The sequence below is a fragment of the Carassius auratus genome, unplaced genomic scaffold (genome assembly GCF_003368295.1).
Source record: "Carassius auratus strain Wakin unplaced genomic scaffold, ASM336829v1 scaf_tig00005838, whole genome shotgun sequence".
Classification (NCBI taxonomy): domain Eukaryota; kingdom Metazoa; phylum Chordata; class Actinopteri; order Cypriniformes; family Cyprinidae; genus Carassius; species Carassius auratus.
In genome coordinates, this window is record NW_020523702.1 from 1 (window position 1) to 25,523 (window position 25,523).

Sequence of the window (25,523 nt, forward strand, 5' to 3'; positions counted from 1 at the left end):
CTCAAATGAATTGGTGTGGGAGTAACTTTATAGCCATATCTTAAGTGTCAGAAAACTGAAAGTAAGAGGTGAAAATCAGCTCAGACCCAGAAGAATTAAGCTCTGATAAAGCAATCCTGTTCATTTTGGTTACACTTTTATAGAAGTGTAATGTTTTGTGTAACAAACTACTTCCTGTGTTCAGGTTTGAGTGTAGTAACAATAATGCAAAAAACTACATTTCAAATCAACACTTAAAACAACAAAAATATAAACCTTGACAAAAAGTTTTTGAGAATGCCTTAATACACATTTAAATCCACAACCTAATAATAGTAAACTATTATGTAAAACAGCTCACAAGCCTCTCTTCAGAGTCCGATACAGGAATCTAGTGGTTACACCGTGAAATTACAGGTTTTTATTTTTCTTGCTCTCATCAAGAGGTCATATTCTGCCTTCAAAATTTGGATTTTAAAGGCCTGATCTCCATTTTAATCTGAAATACTGCATTAATTGAAAAATTATTGTAGAATGTTTTTTTTTTTCTATTTTCAATGGGGAAAACAGATAATTATTGCATAAATATTCATTAGTACCATGAAATTCTCTCAAAATACAAAAGAAAAAAATATTATTTAACAAAACTATTGATTGATTTTACTGAAGAAAAAAAAAATGTAGGCGTCCGGTCACTTTTGACCATGAAGACCATGAGTGTGACTCTCAAATGAGGAACACACAAAGGTTAAGGGGACCACTCCAACCAAAACACTTATGAAAATCAAAACGCTCATTCAGAAATTATAACTACCAGTCAAAAGTTTGGAGTTGGTAGTATTTTTTTTTACTTTTGTCTCTTATGCTCACCAGGGCTGCTATTATATAATCAAAAACAATAATTTTGTGAAATAGTATTACAATTTAAAATAGCTGTTTTCTATTTTAACACATTTTAAAATGTAATCTATTCCTGTGATGTAAAGCTGAATTTTCAGTCAGTTTTCAGTGTCAGATGATACTTCAGAAATCATTCTAATATGCTAAATAATTTGACTGTTTTGGTTCAAGAAGTCTCAATCAACATTTCGAAGAAGGAAAAAATATTATAATTTAAAAAGTTTGGGGTTGGGCTTTTAATCACAGAAACCCTTTTAAACTGCACACACAAACATTCTATTCATTCATGAATACCAAAGTGATGTTATCTACTAAACTGACAAGATACCAAATGCAGATAATAATTAGCTGTACTTACGTTGTTGTGAAGGGTCTCTCCTTTCTCAAACATCTTCTTCAGGCTGTTGAGAGGCACTGTGGGCTTTTCGATGGGCACATCTCTTTGCGTCCACTTCTCCATCGGCTGGTCACTGTCGCTCAACGACTGGCTATCTGTGCTTTCAACAAGCTGGATGTCTATGGACTCCACTGGGGTCTTAACACTAGGATCTAAAGGCTTTCGCTGATGGTTCTCCTGCTGTCTGGAGTGTGTTTTGGTTTCAGGAGATGAAGGCGTTTCGGCTGGTTGTTCCCAGAGCTGCTTTAGGAGACTCAGATTGCCATTGCGCAGTGAAGCAGTCGAGTTCTCTGGAGACTGTACAGAACAAAGAGACTCTCAATAGAGCATTCACTCCTGGTCTTTCTCAACTTTTAAACTCTAATCTTGAAAGAAGACATTTCAGACAATGAACTCTTTTTGAACTCTATTTAAGTTCAAACATTAAAACAACAATGAAATATACAGATTTAGTTATTTCAATCATAAGTTTTGAATAGGGCAGCTTAAAAATACATTACTGATTGAAAGTCTCTGGGCGTTTTATGACAATTTTGTCACAGAAAACCAACAGAGAATAACAAAGGAAAAGTAGTCATGCTTGAGAGTATCTTGTCAATATTGGATTAGTAGCGATTGGCTAAACTAAATCATTGTTAGTCTGTTAGGAAAAGGTTAACTACAAAAGCTTCAGAAACCTGGCAAATAGAAGGAATGGCTCCCTCAGACTGTGCTGGAGGAAATGAGGGGAAAAAAAATGCAACACCAGATGCTAGTCTTTAGAAACTATCTGCATAAGGGAGCAAGACCAACCCCCGTACAACAGGACAGACGAACCAGGAAGAATATAAAAAAGGGGAAGTAGTGACAGGAAACAGGGGAAAAAAAAAGGATTGTGAAAGATATTACATGCTTATGCATATGTGCACGTCATGTTATATTCAGTACATAAATTTAGCCTAGTGTCAGCTGTCATTGAATCTTCTTTGTGGATGTGCATTTTATTCTTATTGCATATTTTATTCTATTCATTTTATACTTTTCATGCAACTACTCAAAATACAAAGTTTCAGGAAAAAAAAAACAATCTAGGTTTTTGAACACAAGTTAGGAGTTTGAACACATTTTACCTTTAGTTTAAAAAGTATAAAATATTTTTGGTCGTGTGCTTACATAAAAAAGCAACTTCTAATTTTTCGGACTATAAGTCGCACCAGTCCAAAAATACGTCATGATGAGGAAAAAAAACATAAGTCGCACTGGACTATAACTCACATTCATTTAGAACCAAGAACATTACCGTCTACAGCCGCGAGAGGGCGCTCTATGCTGCTCAGTTTATGCTACAGGAGCACAGAGCAGCATAGAGCGCCCTCGCGCGGCTGTAGACGGTAATGTTTTCTCTTGGTTCATGTCAAATTAATTTTGATAAATAAGACGCACCTGACTATAAGTTGCAGGACCAGCCAAACTATGAAAAAAAGTGTGACTTATTCCGGAAAATACGGTAAATCATGCCAATTTGACTCTAGTTTCTTCCAATAAATGGATGCTACAATATCTCACATACTTCTGGCTGATGTTAAGACGTCTTCTGGAGTCAACTATTAAAATTCCAGACAATTATGAGGCCTGACACAAACACACTGAACCAATCGCCAAAACCATGCAAGGCATGCTAACAATGGGACAGAAAGCAAACCCTTTGATTTAAGAAGTTTAACAAAACTTCAATGCAAAAGCTAGGCCTACATAACACGAAGCAGCTGCATTCTCTTTCAAGTACAGTAGTTCATACCTACATCCACAAGAGTATCATCCAGCACATCCTCATTTCTGCAGTCCCTGACAAACTTTACACACCATTTACTGTTACTTCTGTTTTATTTTATTCATGAGCAAACACAGCCATTCAGAAGACACAGGCTGACTGAACCAGTTATGTAAAGCGCAAGGGAATTACCTGCAAATAAAGACGTCTAAATAGGGATTGAGATGACTGGACACTGAATGCATGTAGGACTAAACAGCAGCAGCAGTTTTTTTTTTAGATAGATTGCTAGATAATAAATAGCAAGATGGTGAGAACTTACTTTTTTCTTGTCTGAACTTGTTTCTTCTGCAGCCTTCTGGTACCTGAGAAGAAAAAATGAAGTAGAAGAGTTGCTCACTCAACTTAAGAGTAGCTAGTTTCTATCAATTTTAAAAAAACAATTATCAGAAGGTGTTTGTTATTGCTTGACTTGTCTGTTCTGGGATGTTTTTGACTATCTTTTATGTCAGTCTAAGAACTAAAAAAGATCACTTTTGATCATTGGTGGCCCCTAGTGGAACTGGATGAACTGGACTGTCTTGATCTTGCTTCCAGTTTTAATTTTAAGGCATGTTAAAAACAAAACTTGAAGGGTAGCCTAAAGGGGTTTCAGTTTCACTAACCATCTATTGGAGAGACTTAAAAAAATTCCCAACCACTGAAAGAAGGAAGTTCAGTCTGATTTTCAAAGGAAATCCACTGCATAACCGATTCAAACTAACCTAACTGGCTCTAAATCTAGGTTGTCTGGAAAGAAAAACAGTGATAAAGACTAAAAAAAAAGATTATTATCATTGTCCTGCAGGTCTGAACAAATGCAGCAGTTTAAAAGAGACAAATACCAAACCCATGATTTATATCAGAGGTCAGCAGTCAGATCCTAAACCATTTCATCCTTCGCTTTGAATTCTTTAATGCTCACTAATCCGGCAGGTAAATCTACAGTACTTTGGGATGGTGAAGTCATTGATGTAGTGAAAAGAAAACCAAAAGCACACTGCTGGAAAATACATTAGAAAATCTGACAGATGATGCACTGGAAAAAATTCCTCCACACAGGAAATACACTGAGCGAGATCCAACACAGATGCTTCTAATGAGTCGCGCAGCATATATTCAGCTGTAAATCAAACATCACCAGACTGAAAATGAGGAATTCTCGAGTGTTTTAGGATTCGGAGAATTTTTAAAAAGACATGATTATTTCACATTCTCAAGATCAGTAATTAAATGCAAGTCAATTTGTCATTTATCAAAAATAGTATAATTTGTAATTAAATTAAATGGTATTAAATTGCACTAAAATGAAAAAAAGAGATACATTTTATCAGTGGTGTCACACTTTTGAACCTATGTGAAGTATGTGTCTGGGTGTTGAAAGCATCATTACATGATCTGACACCTAACCCTAACCCTAATAATGTTGGAGCAGAGGTCTGAACGTCATAAACCACTTTAGAACAAAACAGCAGCTTTTTAAAACAGTGGTGCCTGTTCTAAACAAGTTCTAAAGAGCACTAAAAGAGTGCTAAAGTCAAAGCAAATAGGAGAGGTTAAATGACAAGTGAGATTGGTTTTAAATATGCAAATCCTGAAATTTGCTTACTTGGAGAATCGCTCAGCAATGGCCGTGTTTTTGCCTCGCACACCAACAATGGAGAGCTCCTTTGCTGTCACTCGCAAGGACTTTGAGGCCCATTGCCCACGATTAAATGAACTGACTGCCATCTTGGGTTCCTGATGCCTTCAGTAGGATTTCTGTAAGGACAGAGGCATTTAAAATATTAACTTGAAGACAAAATTACTTGCTCCTTTATTGATTATAAAACCAGAACAGGGCAGGGGTTTGCAACCGAGACTCTCACCCAGAAAAACCCATTATATGGAAAAGATTCATTTTGTTCAGTACCACTTATTTAACAAAATCCATTACAAAGTCAGATCATAACTTAATGATTATTCCAATCATGCTTAAAAATAAAAAGTTCTATATTGGCATTGATGTCCAAGAAAGAACTTTTTAAAATCCATGAACCTTTTTATTCCACAAAAGGTTATTTTTTAATAGAAGAACCATTCACCATTCCCCAAAGAACCCTTCAGTGATCAGTTCCAAAAAGAATTTTTACTACCATTTAGAACATTTAAAAAATCGTAAGAACCGTTTTCCACTATAAAGAGCCTTTTGGGTATTGAAAAGTTTCCATGAATGTTAAAAGTCCTTCATGGAATAACAGATGTTAATAAAGAATCTTTATTTTTAAGAGAATATAGACCATATATCATGTCATACTTCAATATAGAACATGGCGTTTATGTTTTTAGTTTTTCATTTTTATAATACACCATACTTTCACCCACTTTCAACTGAAAAGCTGAAAAACAAGTTAAATTTTTTAACAATCTAGTTCTTGCTAAAACACACTGGACATGCTTATTATGTGCATTTTTTGCACTTTGCACTTGTTTGAAATCATATTTATGTGAATGCACTCATTTGTTAAAATGCACACCGAACAAAATACGTGCTGCTTACGCATGTGGTGTTAAACTGGCTACAGTTAGAGTTAGAAAACTACAGGCAGGTGAGTTTTTGTCAGGAGGAACCAAAAATGATTATTGTATGGCTTTGTTTTTTCAGAATGTACATAGATGTGGTTAAGTTCATTTTATTAGAAACCTTTAAACCCTGCAGTCAGACAAAAAAAAAAAAAAAAAAAAAAAAGCTGGCCACATACAATGCATTGCACACACACACACACACACAAAAACACATCCAAACACCTGTGGAACATCCAAAAGTGGGAGAATGGTTGTTTCCCCGTATCACGCTTGAAATGAGTCATCATTCGGCGTCAGCACACAACACCTGTAGCCGCTCACCTGATCATTCTGACATGTTGTGACTTACACCTGATATGATAGGAAATAGCAGAGCAGTGCTCTTATCTCACATGATAAGGTACTGACAAAATTCACAGGAAACCGATCATCAGTGGGAAGCTGCAAACCTCTCCTTACCCATGAATTCATCACATACACACACGTGAGAGTCTTATGGAAATAAAGAGGAACAAACTTACTGCTGGGAACGATCCATGTGAAGATTAGGATCAAAAAGAATTTTCATGGTTTAACAGGGATTTTCTAAGTAAATAACTATAATTAGGTTTTTAAAATACTAATACAAATTCTTGAAATTAGCCAGCATTTTAATGATTAGCTTTAGAAATATATCAATTCAAACATGTTCTCCCACCATGTACAGTCGAGCAAAGGGCTTTGTTTTAGTTCATCCAAAGAAGCAGCAGATTCACAGCTGAAACATCACTGAAACTGCTGATCCAGCAACTGAGTCATCATTACCTCAGATTACTCATGCATCATGCTTTACACTTCCATAACACCATAAACAGACTTTTCATATGCTACAGGTGGCTGTTGCCCGAGAACGAATCTTATCAAAGGAGCCCAACAATGAGATTATTAAGTTTTAAAACTCTAAGAAATCCTAGTTTTCTCAGTGATCTCAGGTATTGAGAGATTTGGATTTGACTAAGCGGATGAGACACTCGCTCTCATTCAGAGACATAAATCAGGACATCCTAAAAGTTAACAAATTACAGTCAAGAGCTTTCCAAAATGACATATTCTATGTGCTTCTGCTTAAATGACAGGAGAACATTCAGATGAATCCAATGAGGCAGAAACATCACACTCGGGTCACATCAGCCCTTCAGCAGGTTTGGACAAGCTTATCCATGTACTCTGCTTTTAGTCATATCTTCAGAAGGGTTCCCACATCTTTTGACCAACATTTTTTTTTTAATACTTCACCCAGTCAGCAGTGTACTAGGTATTTTAAAATCACAAAAGCAACTTATAACTAGCTTTTCAGTATGAAAAGAATTTAACAACAGACCAAGAAATCACAATTTAAAAAAATAAATAAAAGTGAGTGATAAAAATGTCTAAAGTTATCTTTAAGTACACTTAATGTTTCAAGTTAATGCACATTTCCATCTAGCTTGCTAAGCTTCTTACAAATAAATAAATACATTTAATAATCAATTCTAAATCAAAAATAATCTGAAATGTTGTTTAGTTATTTCTTTTATTCTTGCTACAAATTTTCTGTGACAATGGAAGCAATTCACAAGTAATGCTGAAATGTATGTGCTTATATGACATAATACATGAACATATTTAGCATTAAACTACATATTACAGCTTCTACACCTTTGTTTTACACAAAAAAAAGACCTTCTAAACTCAATGTAGGCAGTATCTTCATGCAATACCATTTTATTCCCATAACAGTGTACTGAAAAGAAAACTCTCCTTTTTAGATGCACTTAGCATGTTAGAAAAATCAACTACAGAGATTCATGGCTGGTGAGAGCATTAAAAGTAGAGGGAAAAGTGAGAAACCATAAAGCATGCATTTAAAATGCCAAACGTGACAAGCTTGTGTTCCCTCTGAACACACTAATACAAACAAAAGCCCATGAACCACAAATCAAGACATACATACAGTTTATCAAGCCTCCTCTTGCAGTCTTTCAGTGGATGTGCTGATAGTTTTCTTGTTGAGCTCTCGGTCTGTCCTCTCAATGCTCCGAACACTCTGCTCACTTCCACATAGTTTGTGAGGAAATATACTGACTCTGCTCAGCCAATGGGAAGAGAGCTGCTTTGCACCTAGCAGGTAAAGCTCCTCCCACTGCTTGTCTCAGAAGTTTATCATCAGACTCTCAGAACAGACAGAGTGAGTCAACAATGCCTCTTCACAAACTGGGAATCCCACAGGGTTCCTGGAAGTGAGCAAAAGTCCCCGCCTCCATGTCCTGCATCCTGCTCATATTTCACCCCACAATCACAAGAGAAAAATCCTTAGGACGATAAAGATTGTAAAATGTGTGCAACATTTTTTTTTTCACTTTTTTTTTAGATTCTTATCTAATATAAAATACAGCTGTGGGAACACTAAGCAGCGATGTCTCACAGAAGAGCGTCTCCAGGAGTCAGGAGGCACTGGATCAGTTTCATTAATCCCAGTCACATGGAAGTCTTGCTTGAGAATGGCACAATATTCCACAGTGTTGGATTTGGCCTTCCAGCACATATACAGATAGACAAATAGACAGATCGATATAAACACAAATACATTTAATATATATTTTAAAAAATACGTTTAAAATAAACTTAAAAATAAAAACTAACAACATGTTCTCTCAGACATGTTCTCTTTTTGTTCCTATCTTCCCTTACTTTCCAAATTTAAGCACATTTACGTCTAACTTGCTTAGCTTATTTAAAATAAATAACTAAATGTAATATTTCTAAATAAAACTAATAATCAGAAATATTTTGATTACACTATATGCTATATTTTATTTGTCAATTATTGTATTTTTGGTTTGCAAATTTTAAATTTGTCTACTTTAATGCTTTATTTTATTGAAAAAATACTGTCAAAATATTCTCCTATCCTATCTAGATCAGACAAGCACTTTAGTTCAGAAATGTTTGGTGTTTCATGTACTGGAAAGTGGGGATGCTACACTTTTTACGCAATTGTGTCATATTGAGAACCAATAAGGAATAAATGAATGAATATGATTTATGAACAAATATTATAAGTTGTTTACAGATAATATTTAATGCATTTTTCCTAATTGCCATTTACTTATTTTGCTGCGCATATTTATTCACATTTCTCATAGATACAGATAAACTAGAAATACATGAAAAAGTAGGTCGAATATACATAATGCACTGAAAGAGAAATTTTGTGATGGAGGTTTCCTATCAAACTTTAGTCCTAAGGAAACTTCCTCTTCCACAGAATCATAATCGGCCATGGTTATATCAGGTTATTATCAATTAAAAAGATTTTCCATGCTGCTCAAAGTTTCTTAAAGAATAATCTACTGTTTTACTTTTACATGCATTCTATATTACATGTGCAGCAGTTGTTTACCAGGTCGAAAGTGGACATGAACAAAATGAGACAGAGATGTCAGCAATGCAGAGCAAATTTCATCATAGTTTGTCGCTTTATTACTTCTGTGTCAGCAGTTCGTCACTTCCCTTAGGCTAGATTCACTGAAAGTGCAGAATGGTAGTGATTTCATCATCACACTCCCATTTATGATTCATTTTAGATGAATCACAAATAAGGGCTCAGTTTTAAGGTCAGCATGTCAACTCTCTAGAATAGAATAGAATTCATTAGTATATTAAAAAGTTATGGGCATTTGGAAATGATTTGTTGACAGTGACATTTTACATGACAAAAAATAGCATTAGTTGGGCACATTAATAACACTCCCTGTCCAGAAGGGGGCGGCTGGCGGCTGCAGTAGTTGTTTTTATATGAATATCATATTGCATGCGGATGAATGAGCCAGCATCAAACGTTCCAACTAAAGGTAAGCAAATTTTGTTGTAGCGTTTAATGAAACGTGATTTCATTCGTGTGTGTAGGGTACTTCCCTTTGGTTCTTTCTATATCTCTGTGCAGGTGAAAAGTGCTGAATTTTACACTTTCAGTTTCTACGCTACAATAATAATACTGAAAACGTGGGGCGCGCGCGAGTTTGTAACTGTAACAGTAGTGTGGCGTTATTTCGCTGACAAATTAATGTGCTTTCGCGCTACAATAATGCGCTCTCGACATTTGTCAGTAAAACAACGCCATATAACAGTGACTGTTTTATTTGAAAACGGAAGTCACTCTTCCTTCATCTCAGCTGCACCCATGATGCTTCAGCTGCAGTCTCATCTGTTGATCTGTTATATATATTGCTGCTTCTCACTCAAATACCAAGTATTTTATTACACATTATACTATTTTATTTGTTTTAAGTCACCATTATTTATGAATTCAGTATTTGAAATATTCCCCTCGTGCTATCTAGATCAGTGGTTCAAACAATGTTCCTGGAGCCCCCCCCAAAACTGCCGGTTTTCCTCGCCTCCTCAATCAAACACACCTGATTCAGATCATCAGCTCATTAGTAGAGACTCCAAGACAGGGGTGTCAAACTCAGTTCCTGGAGGGCCACAGCCCTGCAGTGTTTAGTTCCAACCCTGATCCAACAACACACATACCATGTAGCTTTCAAATAAGCCTGAAGGACTTGATTAGCTGGATCAGGTGTGTTTATTTGCATCTTAATGCTGCAGGGATCTGGCTCTCCAGGAACTGAGTTCGACACCCCTGCTCCAAGACCTGAAATGGGTGTGTCAGACAAAGGAGAGATGCAAAATGAGCAGTGTTTGTTTGTTGGGGGGGGGAAATGAAGTACTGAACCACTTTTTATATAATTTGCTTTAGAGGAAGTGTTGTGCTTATTAATTTTTTGGTAATAACTTAAAAATGTAAAATTCTTAAATGAATCTTTTCCCCCCTCTTTGCAGTTTCCCCAACTATGTGTGACTGAAGCATCTTCATTTTTTTTATTTTTATGTTGTATATTTTTGTTGAATTATTTTGTAATTTAATTTAACTGATTTTGTTACAGCCTTGATGTTGGGTTGCAAAGCCAATGTCAAATCTAGGTTTTCACATCACTGACCGAGCACAAGAGGTGATGGATGGGCCAGTAGATGGCACCAAGCTCATTCTGAGACTCAAGCCAGATCTCCTGGAAGCTCTGACGGGAGATCCAGACTTTCTGCTTCAGCATTGCCATGCCAGTGGCATACTGTCCAACAATGAGTACAACAACATCAAAGACATGAACATGCGTTCAAGGCAGGTACGGGACATCTTGGATTATGTTATTCACAAAGACAACAAGCATGCTCTGAAATTCCTGAAGTTGCTGAAAACACAAGACATGCAAGAGACATTTCCTAAACTACAGTTCCTTCAAAAGCTGCAAATCAACAAACGCAAGACACCAAAAAACACAGGTATGATCTTACACTCCGCCTTTGTAAACCATACATTATCAACTGTGAACACCTCTAGAATTTTGGCATTATGACTTTTATGCATGAAATTCTCATTATAGCAACTTTCAATTTTTTTATGTTGATTCTCATTACTGTAATAGTCATTTTTAGTCTTACAGTTAAAAGTAGTTTTTAAATATATTTTGAAAAGTAAAATTGTGAAACTTATAGCAGTTAATGCAACCATAATGTATAAACACTGTACTTGAAGAGAAAGATAACAAACTTAGTTACAGTAATGAGAATTACTTGCATTCTTGCATTACAGCTTAATCGTCCAAAAAAATCTGAAGAACTGGTATAAGTTCAATTTAAATTCAATATCATAATTGATTAATTTTTACAACACAAAAACTGTTATTTTGCTGTTTTATTATTGTGAAGTTTCTTTGACACTTTCTAGATTGTAAAAAAACACTGTATAAAAAAAATTGGGTTACTGCTGATCTTAAAAAGAAATGCCCTTCCACTAATTAGGGCCTAAAAAGAGCTTAAATTGGAGCAGAAAGTCTTAAAATCATAAAGGTTAAATGCATAAAGTCATGGCATTAAATGTTGCATGCAAAAAGTGAATGTCTTTCTAAGTATTTTTGTCGTGTTTTCCAGTAGCAATATCTAAACCTCAAATAAAGCTACATTTACTTAAGATGCAAATTAAACATGTAAAGTCTTGTTTTCTGAGAAATTGAACAAAAATAAGCGATCTTATGTTTAAAACAAGGACAAATATCTTTCAATCGGAGAATGAGGAAATTGTTGTCCCAATTGATATATTTTAAAATGATGTAATGCCAATTATATTTGTTCTTGTTTTAAACATAAACTCACTTCATTTTGATCTGTTTCTCATAAAATAAGACATTATGCTCCAAGAGTAAATTTCTCTTGATTTAAGAATCTTTAGACTTTTGCACTGGGAAGTGACAAAAAATACTGATGAACTTTTTTTTCTTTCTTCCCCCATGTGATCAAAAGATCTATTCCTAACTTGATCATAAAAAAGTCTTGAAAGTCTTGCCTTCCTAAAAACTGCAGAAACCCTAAAATAAAGGTCACTTTAAAATAATCATAATTTAAAAAAAGTTATAGTACTATAGTACATTATTATAATTTTTTTTATATGTATACATAATTTATTTCACTCCATTGCCATCAAACTTTGTAATACGTGCAGTAATCTATTTGTAATTTAAAATGATGTTGGTTTATCAGAGACGACAGCAAAAAGACGGCAGGAGATGTTGGAAAACAATGTATGGCAGGAGCAGCAGCATATCATCAGTGAGTCACAAACACACCTCTGCCTTTTGCGTCTTCTGTAGCAGCTTCATGACCGCATTGACCACTTTTTCTCAGGCACTAGGATGGTGAGCGAGAGGGAGATGATGATGGTGGCCGGCTGCATCGGGAACAGCTGGAGGGAGGTGGGCATTCTGGCACTGGATATGAACACCACCACTCTTCAGCAGATAGAGGAGGACAACAGCCAACACAAAATGCGGGTTTTCACCATGCTGCGAAAATGGAGCATACGTGAGAGGGAACAAGCCACCGCAGCTCGCCTCCATTCCCTACTAACCCAAGAGGACAGCGGCATAGACGCTCTGAAAATCAACTTCCTGTTGGACAACAACTGAGGCTGCTAGGAGGACTTAAGAGTGATGCAGGCATGGTGTCACAACCTTCTCTACAGGGTTTTATCTAGGGCTTTTACATTTGTAAAACAAGTTCTGTGGTAAACATAAATTGCCAATACTTGACACTTAAGCAGTTATAATATTTTTTTTTAAATGTATGTTCCACTTCTGTATGAATTTCTTTTGCTGAACACAAAAAAACGTATTTTGAAGAAAGTTGGTAACAAAACTATGGAAGTCAATGGCTACCGTCAACTGCTTGGTTACCTACATACTTCAAAATATCTTCTTTTGTGTCCTACAGTTGAAAGAAATTCATATAGCAAAGGTTTGGAACAACTTGTGGGTGAGTAAACGATGACAGAATTTTCATTTTTGGTTGATCTATCCCTTTAAAAAAAACATTATAATAACCCATATGAAAATCTCATGGTGAATTAATCTTTTGGATTTTGAAGTTATAGCTGCAGCCCTTTGTTTATAAGTAGCACTTTGCATTCACAGACATACAAACATACCACTATAGTGAATTATAACTGCTAATCAGTGTACTGTTTTGTCTATTTTATTTTATTTTTTTGTCTGTAAAGGCTATGTATAAAGTCCGCTACAAGCTTAAATAATAGGGGAACGTAATGCAACAAGCTATAATGTGCGTATTTTAAAAAAAATGTCTTAAACCTTATGTGCAAAATCTTTCATATATAAAAAAATCTATATTTTTACATAAGTGTAGTGCTTTTTTTTTTTTTTTTTTTTTTTTTTTTTAAAAAGGTGCAGGACTGAATAAACTATTAGACTGTTTTGTTTTATTGCAATGTTTTATTTTTTCATGGCATTATTACTTAAAAAAGCTGCAGTCCGTAAGTTTTGCCTCTCTGTTGCCATCAGTTATCTTCCTTGTTTGGCTCCAGCACGGATGAATCTAATGTTTTGAGGAGTACTGTATGTGTGGATATTTACTGTACTTTGCAATCACAGACTCTATCCTGCATCTGGGAATGTATGACCCAAATAAGAATTTTCACTGGATATTGTCATCTGAACAAGTAACAAGTCTGCCAAGTTTGTTCTGACCAACTGAGGAAAAAAAGCATTACCACTGGTAATTAAAACTAAAGATCGGTTAGTTCATATCGCGTCAAACCCTGTAAATTATTGTTATACTTTAAATTTCAAAATATTAATCTTAACAACATCAGTATTGTGTGACTGTGTATATATTGTGTATTAGCCTGTATATTTACATTTCTGTACAATCTAATCTAATTGTTACATTATTCGAATTTCATATTAAGAAATTATTTTAACCCAAAAAAGCAAATGATTTTTGCTTCGAACTGGTTGTCTTTAAAATTTGGTCTAAACCCAGGCTATCATTCATTCATTCATCTGTAATCTGAAGCACATTTCAAACTGGAATATAATTTAATTTAATTCACATTTGTTTCATATAAACAACTAGTTTCTTGTGCATACTGCACACCTTCACATCTGTAATTTGCTGTTTTATACAGTAAAAGCCTCGACTGCCACACATACTCGATCTTAATCCCAATCACCTCCATCAAAATTATAAATGTAATTATTCTGCCCGCTGTGAGAAAAGACTATAAATTATCTGCCACCTGCAGGATCCTCACTTGTGATAGCCTAGCCGGGCAACTTCTTTATAATAAGTTTACAGACGTGACGTAATGACGCGGTAGCACGTTCGAATTTCCCGCGAAAACCTACTGGGACCACTCAAATGAGAAAACATTATTGCAAGCTAATTGTTGTGAATCAGACTAAACTAGGTCGATAGCTTTAAACACTGGCTAATTATGTACTTGCTCAAATATTGACTTTAGATCATTTTTAACCAAAAAAAAAAGTTACGGACTGCAGCTTTAATTGTTTTTCTCTTAAGCTGATTTAAAAGTAAGATCAAGTTCCATTCCTACTTTTTAGATTGCATTTCAGTTTGTGTGTTTTTTTTTTATATATATAAGTTTGAGGTGAGTCTGAACGGTACGGTAGCATTGCATTCTACAGAATTATACTTTTCCTCTTTTTAAGTAAATTAATGTGGAAGCTTTTATCAAAGTCTTAAAATTTGAACCGATTCCATGAACAGATAAGGAATAGTCGTGTTTATGACGGAAGTTTAAAAAGTTGTATGTTCCAATAGAGACCGCTATGTGGCAACATAACGCGACCTTCGCTCTCTCGGCAAGTATCACGTTGTTTCACCCTGATGCATTTTCACCCTGGTGTTTCACCCTTGTTCACCCTTGTTTTGCATGCCAAGCAGGTGATAGGATTGGAGGCGGAGCTTTGTACAATTCCATTGCACAGGCCTGTGCCTAGTCGGTGTCTAGGGTCTAGTCTTGCCAGATTTCATGGAATCTTTTGGGATTATTGCAACCTGATGTGTTCCCATTCTTAACATTAATTGGACTATTTCATGTTACTCTGTTCTTGTACTTTTTTGTAACTTTTCTATATTTTTTAATTATTTCTGTTTTGTAAAAGAAATTGATCATGCTTCTGTGATGGGTTATTTTTAAAAACAAAAAAATCTATATAAATAAAGAAATTAATCACTATACTGTCATTTAGATTTTAATGAAATTGTATTGCTTTATAACTTGTTTTATTGTAGGATATAGATACTTGTTAGATATGCTGTATCATGTTTATTGATTTATAGGCTAAGGATATAAAAATCTGTCTCCTGGAGAGCATAGTTTTTTTTAAGCTGAATCTCCTCTCTTCATCAGAATCTCTGTGACATGAGGGTGAATTTCTTTTGTTCATACCAAACATGGCGAAACCAGATGAAATTGGGAAATTCAAGATTACATTATCATGAGCCTGCTAAATAATTTTTAAATGTAATTTCCAATGCCTTTTTCTTTTCATGTGACTCTTTCATTGATTCCAGCAAAATGCCTTAACATAAATTTACATGCAGATATTCACCAGTCACCTTTTGTTTCCCATAGGAAAGTTCCTATAAGATAACAGCTCCACATTGGTCCGACTCTTTTTTTGAACCCTGTGACATTCCATTCCTCTCTTCTGAGTGAGTGTGTGTGGAATCATTGAGCAACCTAACAAACATACTGTACGTGGAAGGATATGTGTTTCTTTCATCAGCAAACTCTAACAGTCTAATGTGAACTTAGAACACTGCAGAGTCTGGAAGATGTTGAATGTTGTACCCCTGTTTTGCAGCATTCATGGCCTAAATGAACGTGTGTGTGTCATCGTATGTAAAGTTGTTGTATTGATTATTCTTATTGGTTGGTTGTGTGTGAGTCACAGTTTAAGCACACTTATCAAATAAGATACAGGACCCTGCAAATAAAACCATCCAATGGTTTGCAGAAGGTAAGAAACCTTGAGATATTCTCAACATTTTTAAGAAATTAAAATGCTGGAATTATCTTAATCAGATATGTACTTGATAGTTGCATGCATCTGATAGCCCCGTATCACCTGGGTCTTCAGAAAGCTTTTTTTTTTTTTAGTTAAAAATAGATTTTTCTTTGGCACACCCATATAACTCTAATCCAATTATAGGATGTCACTTGAATGACGAATCAGGCGTGTGCTTCCACGTATATGAAAGGCTGGATCTTGCAATGAACCACTGAGGGTCTCAAGGCATCTTTAACACATCAGAAACAGCAGAGTCTCAGTGCTGATCAGAAAGGATATTAAACCGCACGATGAGTTCATCTGAAGGTGAGAGGTTTGATTGTCTTGGATGCACGCGTGAAGTTTCTCTTAAATGCACTGATTTAATAGTTTTGCTAAATCGCGCATTTCTGTCTGATGATGTAATACTAACGGTACGAGACCTGTGCGCGTGAAAACGTTTCACCATATTTAAAAGCGGGCATAAATTGCCGGTTTGGATTGCATTTTTCGAGTGGTCGGTGAAAGATGCATTGTATAAAAACTATTGCATAAGTTGCAGGAATTGAAAAGTGACGCCTCTCCGCTCTTTCATCGACCACAGTTGGATAGCTAGCCTACTAAATAAAGAACCTAAACAGAAAAAATATGTTGTTCTATGTCTTGTTCTAAACAAAAGCCAAAAGTTGCACATTACAGCTAAATTTTCCAGAATTTTCTGACAGCCATTTTGCTCTTTGGGATCATATTTCCAGAGCCTTGAGAAAAAAAAAGTAATGGGGCGTTGATGACGTTTTCTTCATAAAATATCTTGATGGTTGTCATGGAATTTATAACGCTTATTGTAAATCCGAATCTTGAGTTCTGATTGGTTGTGGATTCTGTATTACGCTCCAGTTAGAGTTCATCAAAAGTGCGACGAATGCGTTTTTATGGTCTATTGATTTGTAAATGTAAAGGCATATAAATTATATATCTATATTATAATGCAATGTAGCTCAATTACAATGAAATGTATATAAATCATCCACGTCTTTTAGATGAAATGAACATTTTAATGTAATTTAATTAATCATGTGTGCTATCTTTGTTTTACTGTTAACCAGTGTTGTAATCAGTAGGCTGGTCTAATCTGGTCTACATGAACCAGCTACAATGTTTCATAAACCACATAAAGGGAAATGGCATTGCTATTATGATATATATATATATATATACACACACACAAACACTTGTTGCATTTTTGCATAAACTTCTGTTTTAAAACTATATATCATGTGGAGAGTACAAATTGTTTCTGGTTATTATTAACTTAAAATTGATTATTTATTGAACATTGGTTGGTTTCTTTCATCACATTTCTTTTGCTTATTTAGTAATAGATGATCTTTTATATGTATTTCACAGAATATATTAATGGGCACGTCCACCTGGAAGAATCAGACATGTACGAGTCAGATGGCAAGCTGTTCCTCACGGAGGCTTTCAATGTGATTCTGGAGGAGATACTTCACAAAGGAACTGACTTGAAGGAGAAGGTCAAGTCTTTTAAGAACTGATCATCTCATTTAACAGCTGATCTTATCATGTATCTTATGAGATCAGCTGCATGTCTTTGCAATCACAGGTGTGTGAGTGGAAAGATCCAGATCAGCTGAGAGCCCTTCTGGACCTCGATCTCCGAGAACATGGAGAATCTCACAAGCAGTTACTGCAGAGGGTCCAAGATGTGGCGAGATACAGCGTTAAAACCTGTATGTCGCATGTGTTGGGATCGCATCCAACTAATTATTTATATTGGTGGTTGACCTGTATGGGTTTTTCAGTGTTTTATTCTGAAATTTGTTCCTCTTAAATCTTGAATATGTGGTTACATCCTGGTCCAGAGCCTTCTTTCGTTCACAGGTCATCCTCGGTTCTTCAATCAACTGTTTGCTGGCGTGGACTACCATGCATTGACAGGACGGCTCCTCACTGAAACCCTCAACACCAGCCAGTACGTGTGGATACACTATTATGTATACATTTTTAGGTGTTCATGTTAATGTGTTACAGCGGATGTGCCATCCTAGATCCTCAGATGAGGGTTGTAAAATGGTCTGTATGGCGTTTTGTTAACTGAAGGATTCATAAGTGTTACATTTGGAGTGAACTGTTACACTGTTTCTGAAGTGCCCCATTAAACCCTGTTTTCATAGTAATGAGTAACTTATCAGAGCACTAGAAGTTATCAGATGACTCTGTTTGATAACCGCATGGAGCCACACTGTTTTCATCTAAAAACTGTTTTGATTAGAGATTGATTAAATTAGGATCTGAAGTTTTTTAGACAGTGCAAACAGCATTGTTATCATTAACTAAAACGGAGATTGTTCTTTAATATTATTTGAAAATTTACATGCGCTATGAATTTGAAATGAATAAAATTTATAAAACAACCAAAACGAACAACAAAATTGTTAAAAATAAAAACAGAAAATATAAAGATAAAAACTTATTCAAAATCTTAAAGGAATAGTTCACACACAAAAAATGACATTTTTTAAGTCAAAGATGTAGATGTAGATTAATTTGTTTCTTCGTGGAAAAATATTTGGAGAAATTTAGCATTTAGCATTACATCACTTACTCACGAATGGATCCTCTGCAGTGAATGGGTGCCGTCAGAATGAGAGTCCAAACAGCTGATAAAAACATCACAAGTAATCCACACTGCTCCAGTCCATCAGTTAACATCTTGTGAAGTGAAAAGTTGCGCGTTTTTAAGAAACGAATCCATCAAGATATTTTAACTTCAACCCATCGCTTCTGACCAAAATAGAGGCCATCACTCTTCTTCCAGTGAAAAAGTCAATCTCCTGTTGACCTCTCACATCAAAATCCACCAACATATGTCAGTTTTAGACACCTGTCACCTGTGCTTGATCTGTGCAGAGAAAACTCTTTCATTGGAGAAAGCAATATTATGGATAGACTGTTTTTGTCAGAAGCAGCTAGAAATGTCATTACGATGGATTGTTTTCTTACAAACAAGCAGTTTTTCACTTTGCGGTATGTTAATTGATGCACTGGAGTTGTGTATATTGCTTGTGGATTTTTGTGATGTTTTTATCAGCTGTTTGCATTCTGACGGCACCCATTCACTGCAGATGATCCCATTGGTGAACAAGAGATGAAATGCATGTCATGTGATTTTACATTTTTCCAAACTATTATAATAAGATATCGATAATACTAAAATAACACTGATGCAAATACATGCATGTCATGCTCAAAATACTCAGTGTGAAGTTGTTACAGATACACCTATGAAGTGGCTCCGGTGTTTGTCCTGATGGAGGAGGAAGTGCTCCGTAAGCTTCGCTCTCTGGTTGGCTGGTCAGAAGGAGATGGGATATTTTGTCCCGGGGGTTCAGTGTCCAACATGTACGCCATGAACATCGCACGGTACTGGGCCTTCCCTCAAGTGAAGACACAAGGCTTGTGGGCTACACCACGCATGGCTATATTTACATCACAACAGGTAAAAAGTCAGAAGTTACTTTTTCTAATCTTAGATTTAAATAGGTATACAATGGAGTATCATCTAAATTGTACCATCAAATTGTATGTTTTTTATTTCTTTTAGAGTCATTACTCCATGAAAAAAGCTGCTGCTTTTCTTGGGATTGGAACAGATAATGTTTTTATTGTACAAGCGGATGAGAGGTACCTTATCTCTTACACATTTTGGAAAACGATATACAGGTTCACTTTAAATTTGTTTAAAATGTTTCTTTGTTCCTCTACAGCGGCAGCATGATACCAGAGGACCTGGAGGCAAAAATAGTGCAAGCAAAATCAAAAGTAAATATTTAAATTATGTCATTAAGGTGATTTTTTTTTTTTTTTTTGAAATAATATTATAATTTAAAAGGTATTTTTTTCTATTTTAATATATTATAAAATGTAATTTATTAATGTAAAGCAAATCTGAATTTTCAGCATCATTACTCCAATCTTCAGTGTCACATGATCCTTCAGAAATCAAACCGCTGTGCTGCTTAATATTTTTGTGGAAACTTGTGAAAATTATTTTAAGATTTTTTTAATTAATGGAAAGTAAAATTGTAAAACATGATAAATGTCTATTTTCACTTATGATCAACTCCCACATTTCTGAGTGTTGGTGTTTATAATTTTTATAGTGAACTAATATGGTACATTTAAAGTGGATTGTGTAAGTGATAATATAAATATAAATTCTGTTATGAATTATCTCATTGCAAATCCATTTGAATTTTTTCCTTGATGTTTAACTAATGTGTCTCCTTCAGGATGCTGTGCCATTTTTCGTTAATGCCACAGCGGGTACCACGGTGCAGGGTGCCTTTGATCCTCTGAACCACATAGCTGACATTAGTGAAAGAAACGGCATGTGGATGCACATTGACGTAAGTGCGGCATGTTTACCTCATGTAACCTCATTGTGCAACATATCTATATGCATGTTGGCCCCCACTTCAGTGTATGCAGTTGTTTGCAGAATTTCACCCCGTTCCTAATTGTTACAATCTGGATTTCTCTCCTTTACAGGCCGCATGGGGAGGAAGCGTGCTGTTTTCCAAAAATCACAAACATCTGCTTGCGGGAATAGAAAGGTTTGGACTCTGTGTACTGTGGGCTTAAAGAATGAGCCCTGAATTGAATGTGCTTTGGGAAGAGAAGTAACCCATCTTTGACTATGTTTCTTTTTTTAACACTCAGAGCAAACTCTGTGACCTGGAACCCTCACAAAATGCTTCTAGCAGGATTGCAGTGCTCTGTGATTTTGTTAAGAGACACCACGGTATAAATGCTTATGGAATGTAACAATCCATCTGTCTTTTCTTCTACCTCTAACCCCTGCAGTGTTTTGCTCATTAGTCAAATGAACGACTTGCATTGACTTGTCCACAAGTGCACTTGACTGTTCTTAATTTGATTTTCCTCATCTCAATCTGTAGAATCTGCTAATGCACTGTCACAGTGCTAACGCAACCTACTTATTCCAGCAAGACAAGTTCTATGATACAAGTCTGGACACGGGAGACAAATCGATCCAGTGTGGCCGCAAGGTGGATTGTTTGAAGCTCTGGTTAATGTGGAAAGCAATTGGAACACATGGGCTTTCAGAGCGAGTGGATAAGGCCTTTGCCCTCGCAAGGTATTTATTTTTGTGACATTAAAATATTTTTTTAAGGCTCACTGATCCCAAACTTTTGAATGTTACTGTATGTATATGTGTGTGTGTGTGTGTGTGTGTGTGTGTATTTTAATAATCTCTTATTTATGTTTGCACCAGGTATTTAGTTGAAGAAATGGAGAAAAGGGAGAATTTCAAGTTGGTCTGTAAGGTACAGTGTTGCACTATATACAAACCTGAAGTAGTGTACTTATGTTTACGTAAATATAATGCATGTTTATATACTGTATTTATATATGGTTTGTGTTTTCTAATAGGGGCATTTTGTGAACGTTTGCTTCTGGTTCATTCCACCCAGTCTGAAAGGGAAGGAGAACAGTCCGGATTACCAGGAAAGGTTATCAAAGGTCAGCATTGTTTAATGTAGAAGGACAAATAAAATGGCTGAGAATTTAATTATCGAGCACGGAATTATTGTCATGCTCAATGTGTGCCATCAGGTGGCGCCAGTCATCAAAGAGAGAATGATAAAGCGTGGAACAATGATGGTGGGATACCAGCCCATGGATGGACATGTCAACTTCTTCCGTATGGTTGTCGTTTCTCCTCAGCTGACCACCAAGGACATGGATTTCTTCCTTGATGAGATAGAAGAACTAGGGAAGGACCTGTAGTTAGATGAATATCAGTGGTCTACTAATAGACAATGTCAAATTAACCCCTCTCACCTTGATATTTATAATTTGTAATTTGCTAAAGGTTACTAAAATGCTGACTTGGCTGACTAAGCCAGGAAAAACTCTGTGTCTACAGAGGACAGAGGTCATAAAGTGAATGAATCTCATAGATTCTGGCCCACATTGAATTCATTTGGGAAAACCCCATTTAGATCTTAGGGCTTTTACTAATTTACTAATCAAATGTATTAAATAAAGGGTGATTTCCAAAATGTGTACTGCTGGGACCTCCAGGAACAGGATTGAGAAGCACTGTGAAATTGTATATCAGCAAAACTGAATGTGCAAAATGATTCACAGGCAGAAAGCGTTTCTGATTGGCTAAAGTGTGGCTGTTCCTTTTACACACTCTCTCTCTCTCCCTCGCTCCTTTTCTTGTCTTTTAGAGCCTAGGGCTGCCACAGAAACAAGTAAGATTTTATTTTTATGACACTTCTTTCAGTGATATCTGAATTTATGTGTGGGGAAAAAAGGTAAAAAGGTCCTTTAAACATACAAAAGATTTTTATTTTAGTAATTGTCCATTATTTAATAAGGATAGCTATTTAATAAATTAGTTGATGATGATAATCACTTGATTGTGTTAAATTGTGACCTTTTGTTCACCATGTTGTCTGTACAATGTTATTTTTCTTACCAAAAATATAGGTCAATATGTGATAGGTTGAACGTTTCAGAAAAGCTGAAAGATTGTATTTTTTTTTTTTTGTCATTTTCTTTTACTTTGTTTTGAAATTTGTAAATGAAAACGTCCATATTTGTCACAAAAACCTTTATGTATTAAAGGATATAAAGTATATTTTCTCTTTTCCAAATAAATAAATAAATATATAATTAGCAAGCATCTCATCATTTTACATATTAATAAAAAAAATCACTCCTAAAACTCATAGACTTTATTTACACCGGAAGCTGCCTTTAATTTGTTGCCAGTGCGGTGATCACGTGACAGTATGCGCTCTCCCCTGAGAGCACTTCCGGTAACGTTTCCTGTGTTTGTAAACTGTTAAAATTGTTCGACAAGAAAACATTGGGCTACTGTAAACCGAGAAGAGTAAGGTAAAACAAATCCGAACCGCCTGCTTTTATTAAGCCTAAAACATTTTTAAAAATGTATCAAAAGGATTTAAATGTGAAGTTAAACAGACCGTTAACTCACGCCCTGTTGTGCTGCAGGATGAATGAGGAGTTTACTTCAATAATGTGTTTACACTTCAGACTGAACACAAATCAATTTGACTCAGATACTGACATTACAAATATCTTTGTTACTTTCAACCCGTTCAGACCTGAATTCAGTTCCAGACAAAATAAATACGACTATAGACTATATGATTTAATTGTATATATTATATCATCATATATGTTTTAGCCATATATTATTATATATCAGCATTGCAACGGACATTGGTTGTGAAACATTTATAAAATTTATTTAATTATGCTAATATACATTATTGTACTTTCAAGTTGTTTTTAATCACGTTTTTTTTGTGTGAAATGTAATTGCGTATAAATTTGAATAGTAGTTACATTTAAATTAATGTTAATTATGAATAAAATTCTTTGGAAGCAAGTAAAGCTAAACATGTATGTTTTTAAACACATTAAAGATCATTAAAAGCTCTTCGTGGTTCAGACATGCAACCTTTCGATTCATGTTGCATATAATATTGATATTGGAGAATATTGAGTTTTTCTTTGTTTTCTTTGGCTTTGGTTTTGCTTCAGACTGCTATCTGTTTGCCATGTGATAAGACTGATGTGATTTTATTTTTTATCCCCTGGAATTAATTTAACCTTCAGGACCCTGTCCAAATCCCCTCACTTGCCAAAAAAAAAAATGGAAAACTCAACATACAATATTCACCCACTCACCTGGATCTAAATGTCATTGCAAGCATGCTATGGTTCATTTTGTAGCAATGCAATTGCTTTCATTGTCCAGTGGCTTTCCGGCCCTTATTTTATTCATTCATGATTTATAGTTGTGTTTATCTGGATCTTTGATGGTGAGTTTAGTCGGGACTTATGGCACAGGAATAAGCGATGGACAGGAAAGAGGGTGGTTTGAAATAAATCTGTTCTTTATTGCAGTGAGTCCCAGAATCTGACCAACCAAATCCAAAATCAACAGGGCATAAACGCTCGGATGTAATTCCTACCATTTCAGTTTGACAGAACCAATGATAATCCACTCCACTCAGTTTCAGTTTGGGACCTGGTTTGTTTCCAGATATCATTTTAGGGACTCTTGACACCAGTCTGAGCCAAATTCTTATGGCTTAAAAAACACAGCCCCATAAGCCTACATAAACAAAGGCTTGGCAATATGACATGGAAAAGGTCTGATTCAAGCAATAAAAGCTGGGATTTGTCCATGGGTTGACAGCTTCTGTTAATGGTGGGGTAGATGTGTGGCAACATCATAGACAGAGATGGATATTACCCTGGCTTTATACCCCCACTCCCTTCTGTTTCCAGGCTTGGGCCCCTGATGGTTGGGGCTTGTGTGGTCTCTAAACACTCTCCCTGCCCCGAGCGAAGCCCTCTGTACCCCAACACACACACACACACACACATACATACACTCTCACCACTGCGATGTCACACCTTTCCAACAGCTCAGTGAGAGATCACATGAAATGGGTCAGTGTGTTTTTTTTTCTCTTCTTCATTTGCATTTTCTGCATTTGTCCACATTTGTTTTGAAAAAGAATGCCTTCATTTTTATGTTTTGCTTGCCGTTTCTGTGTATTAAACTCTTTGTAAACTCTTACTTCCACAGCGTGACTTGACACAAAATGTAGAGACTGTTTACAAGTAATTGGCTGGATCTTACAAAAGCTGTCAAGAATGTGTCTGGATCATATTTTTACCCCAAACTATATTTTGCATGATTAAAAATGCCTAATTCCTAAATGGCCCTGAAAAAAATTTCATGACATTTAAGCACGTTACACATTGTTGTAGTATTAAAAATATATATTCTTATATGATTTAAGATTTTATTTTACTGCAGCACATTGACAATAGACTATTTTGCAGTAATGAGAATGACCTTTGTGAATAATACGGTATTGTGAATTGTGGGGAAAATGTGAATAATTGTTTATACAAATTTCATAATGCAATAATCTTAATGTTAAAAAGAGATTTTATTTTTGCTAAATTATTTTTGCATAAATTATGTATTTTTAGGATCATTAAGGCGACATTATTATTATTGTAAAATGACATGGGCATGCTCTTGACATATTTGCATACACAATCTGACAGATCGTGACTGTGAAGAGTTAACTGGGTCACATTTGTCAAATTTCAAGATAAATTTCCGACTCATTAGATGAGTGCCTTTAGTGCCTTTTGAACAGATGTGTATGCTTGTGGTTGTATTTCTCACAGGCTGGGTTGCTTGGCTGTGAAGCAGTGCTGTCCAGCATGGCACTTATGCAGGCCAGCTCCATGCCCAGCCATAAGAAGATGGGCTCTCATCTGGGCCAGGGACAGAGAGAAAACAATCACAGCCACAACCAGAACACAC

The 25,523-nt window shown here is 35.6% G+C and overlaps 3 protein-coding genes across 5 annotated transcripts; 2 read left to right on the top strand and 1 right to left on the bottom strand.

Moving 5' to 3' along the window:
* Positions 1-1,168: 1,168 nt before the first annotated feature.
* Positions 1,169-7,830, bottom strand: LOC113071056 (LIM domain and actin-binding protein 1-like). The gene is made up of 4 exons (XM_026244420.1): positions 7,603-7,830; positions 4,675-4,826; positions 3,349-3,391; positions 1,169-1,573 (listed from the first exon to the last, which is right to left on the bottom strand). Exons 2-4 carry the CDS (start codon positions 4,794-4,796, stop codon positions 1,184-1,186), a joined length of 555 nt encoding a protein of 184 aa, XP_026100205.1. The 5' UTR covers positions 4,797-4,826; positions 7,603-7,830; the 3' UTR covers positions 1,169-1,183.
* A 1,576-nt stretch (positions 7,831-9,406) lies between these two features.
* LOC113071058 (uncharacterized) lies at positions 9,407-12,931 on the top strand. 3 transcript variants are annotated; one of them, XM_026244423.1, is made up of 4 exons: positions 9,407-9,502; positions 10,598-10,991; positions 12,246-12,314; positions 12,390-12,928. In XM_026244423.1, exons 2-4 carry the CDS (start codon positions 10,622-10,624, stop codon positions 12,668-12,670), a joined length of 720 nt encoding a protein of 239 aa, XP_026100208.1. In that variant the 5' UTR covers positions 9,407-9,502; positions 10,598-10,621; the 3' UTR covers positions 12,671-12,928. The 3 variants fall into 3 exon arrangements, with proteins under 3 accessions (XP_026100208.1, XP_026100210.1, XP_026100209.1); XM_026244425.1 differs by lacking the exon at positions 9,407-9,502 and adding an exon at positions 10,189-10,230 and having other exon boundaries at positions 12,390-12,931; XM_026244424.1 differs by lacking the exon at positions 9,407-9,502 and adding an exon at positions 10,215-10,314 and having other exon boundaries at positions 12,390-12,931.
* Positions 12,932-16,251: 3,320 nt separating this feature from the next.
* On the top strand, positions 16,252-22,824 carry LOC113071057 (cysteine sulfinic acid decarboxylase-like). The gene is made up of 14 exons (XM_026244422.1): positions 16,252-16,405; positions 17,486-17,616; positions 17,706-17,832; positions 17,984-18,074; positions 19,379-19,601; positions 19,707-19,786; positions 19,870-19,924; positions 20,395-20,511; positions 20,654-20,718; positions 20,825-20,906; positions 21,064-21,263; positions 21,402-21,453; positions 21,560-21,649; positions 21,743-22,824. Exons 1-14 carry the CDS (start codon positions 16,390-16,392, stop codon positions 21,914-21,916), a joined length of 1,503 nt encoding a protein of 500 aa, XP_026100207.1. The 5' UTR covers positions 16,252-16,389; the 3' UTR covers positions 21,917-22,824.
* Positions 22,825-25,523: the final 2,699 nt, after the last annotated feature.

What these genes read in the sequence shown, in the direction of transcription:
- LOC113071057 (XM_026244422.1), top strand. An exon ending in GAACTGACTTGAAGGAGAAG is followed by an intron (nt 17,617 to 17,705) that starts GTCAAGTCTTTT and finishes TTGCAATCACAG; the next exon opens with GTGTGTGAGTGGAAAGATCC. An exon ending in ACCAGGAAAGGTTATCAAAG is followed by an intron (nt 21,650 to 21,742) that starts GTCAGCATTGTT and finishes GTGTGCCATCAG; the next exon opens with GTGGCGCCAGTCATCAAAGA.
- LOC113071058 (XM_026244423.1), top strand. Translation starts at nt 10,622, where the DNA reads ATGTCAAATCTAGGTTTTCACATCACTGACCGAGCACAAGAGGTGATG. An exon ending in CAAGACACCAAAAAACACAG is followed by an intron (nt 10,992 to 12,245) that starts GTATGATCTTAC and finishes TTGGTTTATCAG; the next exon opens with AGACGACAGCAAAAAGACGG. An exon ending in GGAGCAGCAGCATATCATCA is followed by an intron (nt 12,315 to 12,389) that starts GTGAGTCACAAA and finishes ACTTTTTCTCAG; the next exon opens with GCACTAGGATGGTGAGCGAG.
- LOC113071056 (XM_026244420.1), bottom strand. Translation starts at nt 4,796, where the DNA reads ATGGCAGTCAGTTCATTTAATCGTGGGCAATGGGCCTCAAAGTCCTTG. An exon ending in ATTGCTGAGCGATTCTCCAA is followed by an intron (nt 3,392 to 4,674) that starts GTAAGCAAATTT and finishes TTTTCTTCTCAG; the next exon opens with GTACCAGAAGGCTGCAGAAG. An exon ending in CAAGTTCAGACAAGAAAAAA is followed by an intron (nt 1,574 to 3,348) that starts GTAAGTTCTCAC and finishes TGTTCTGTACAG; the next exon opens with TCTCCAGAGAACTCGACTGC.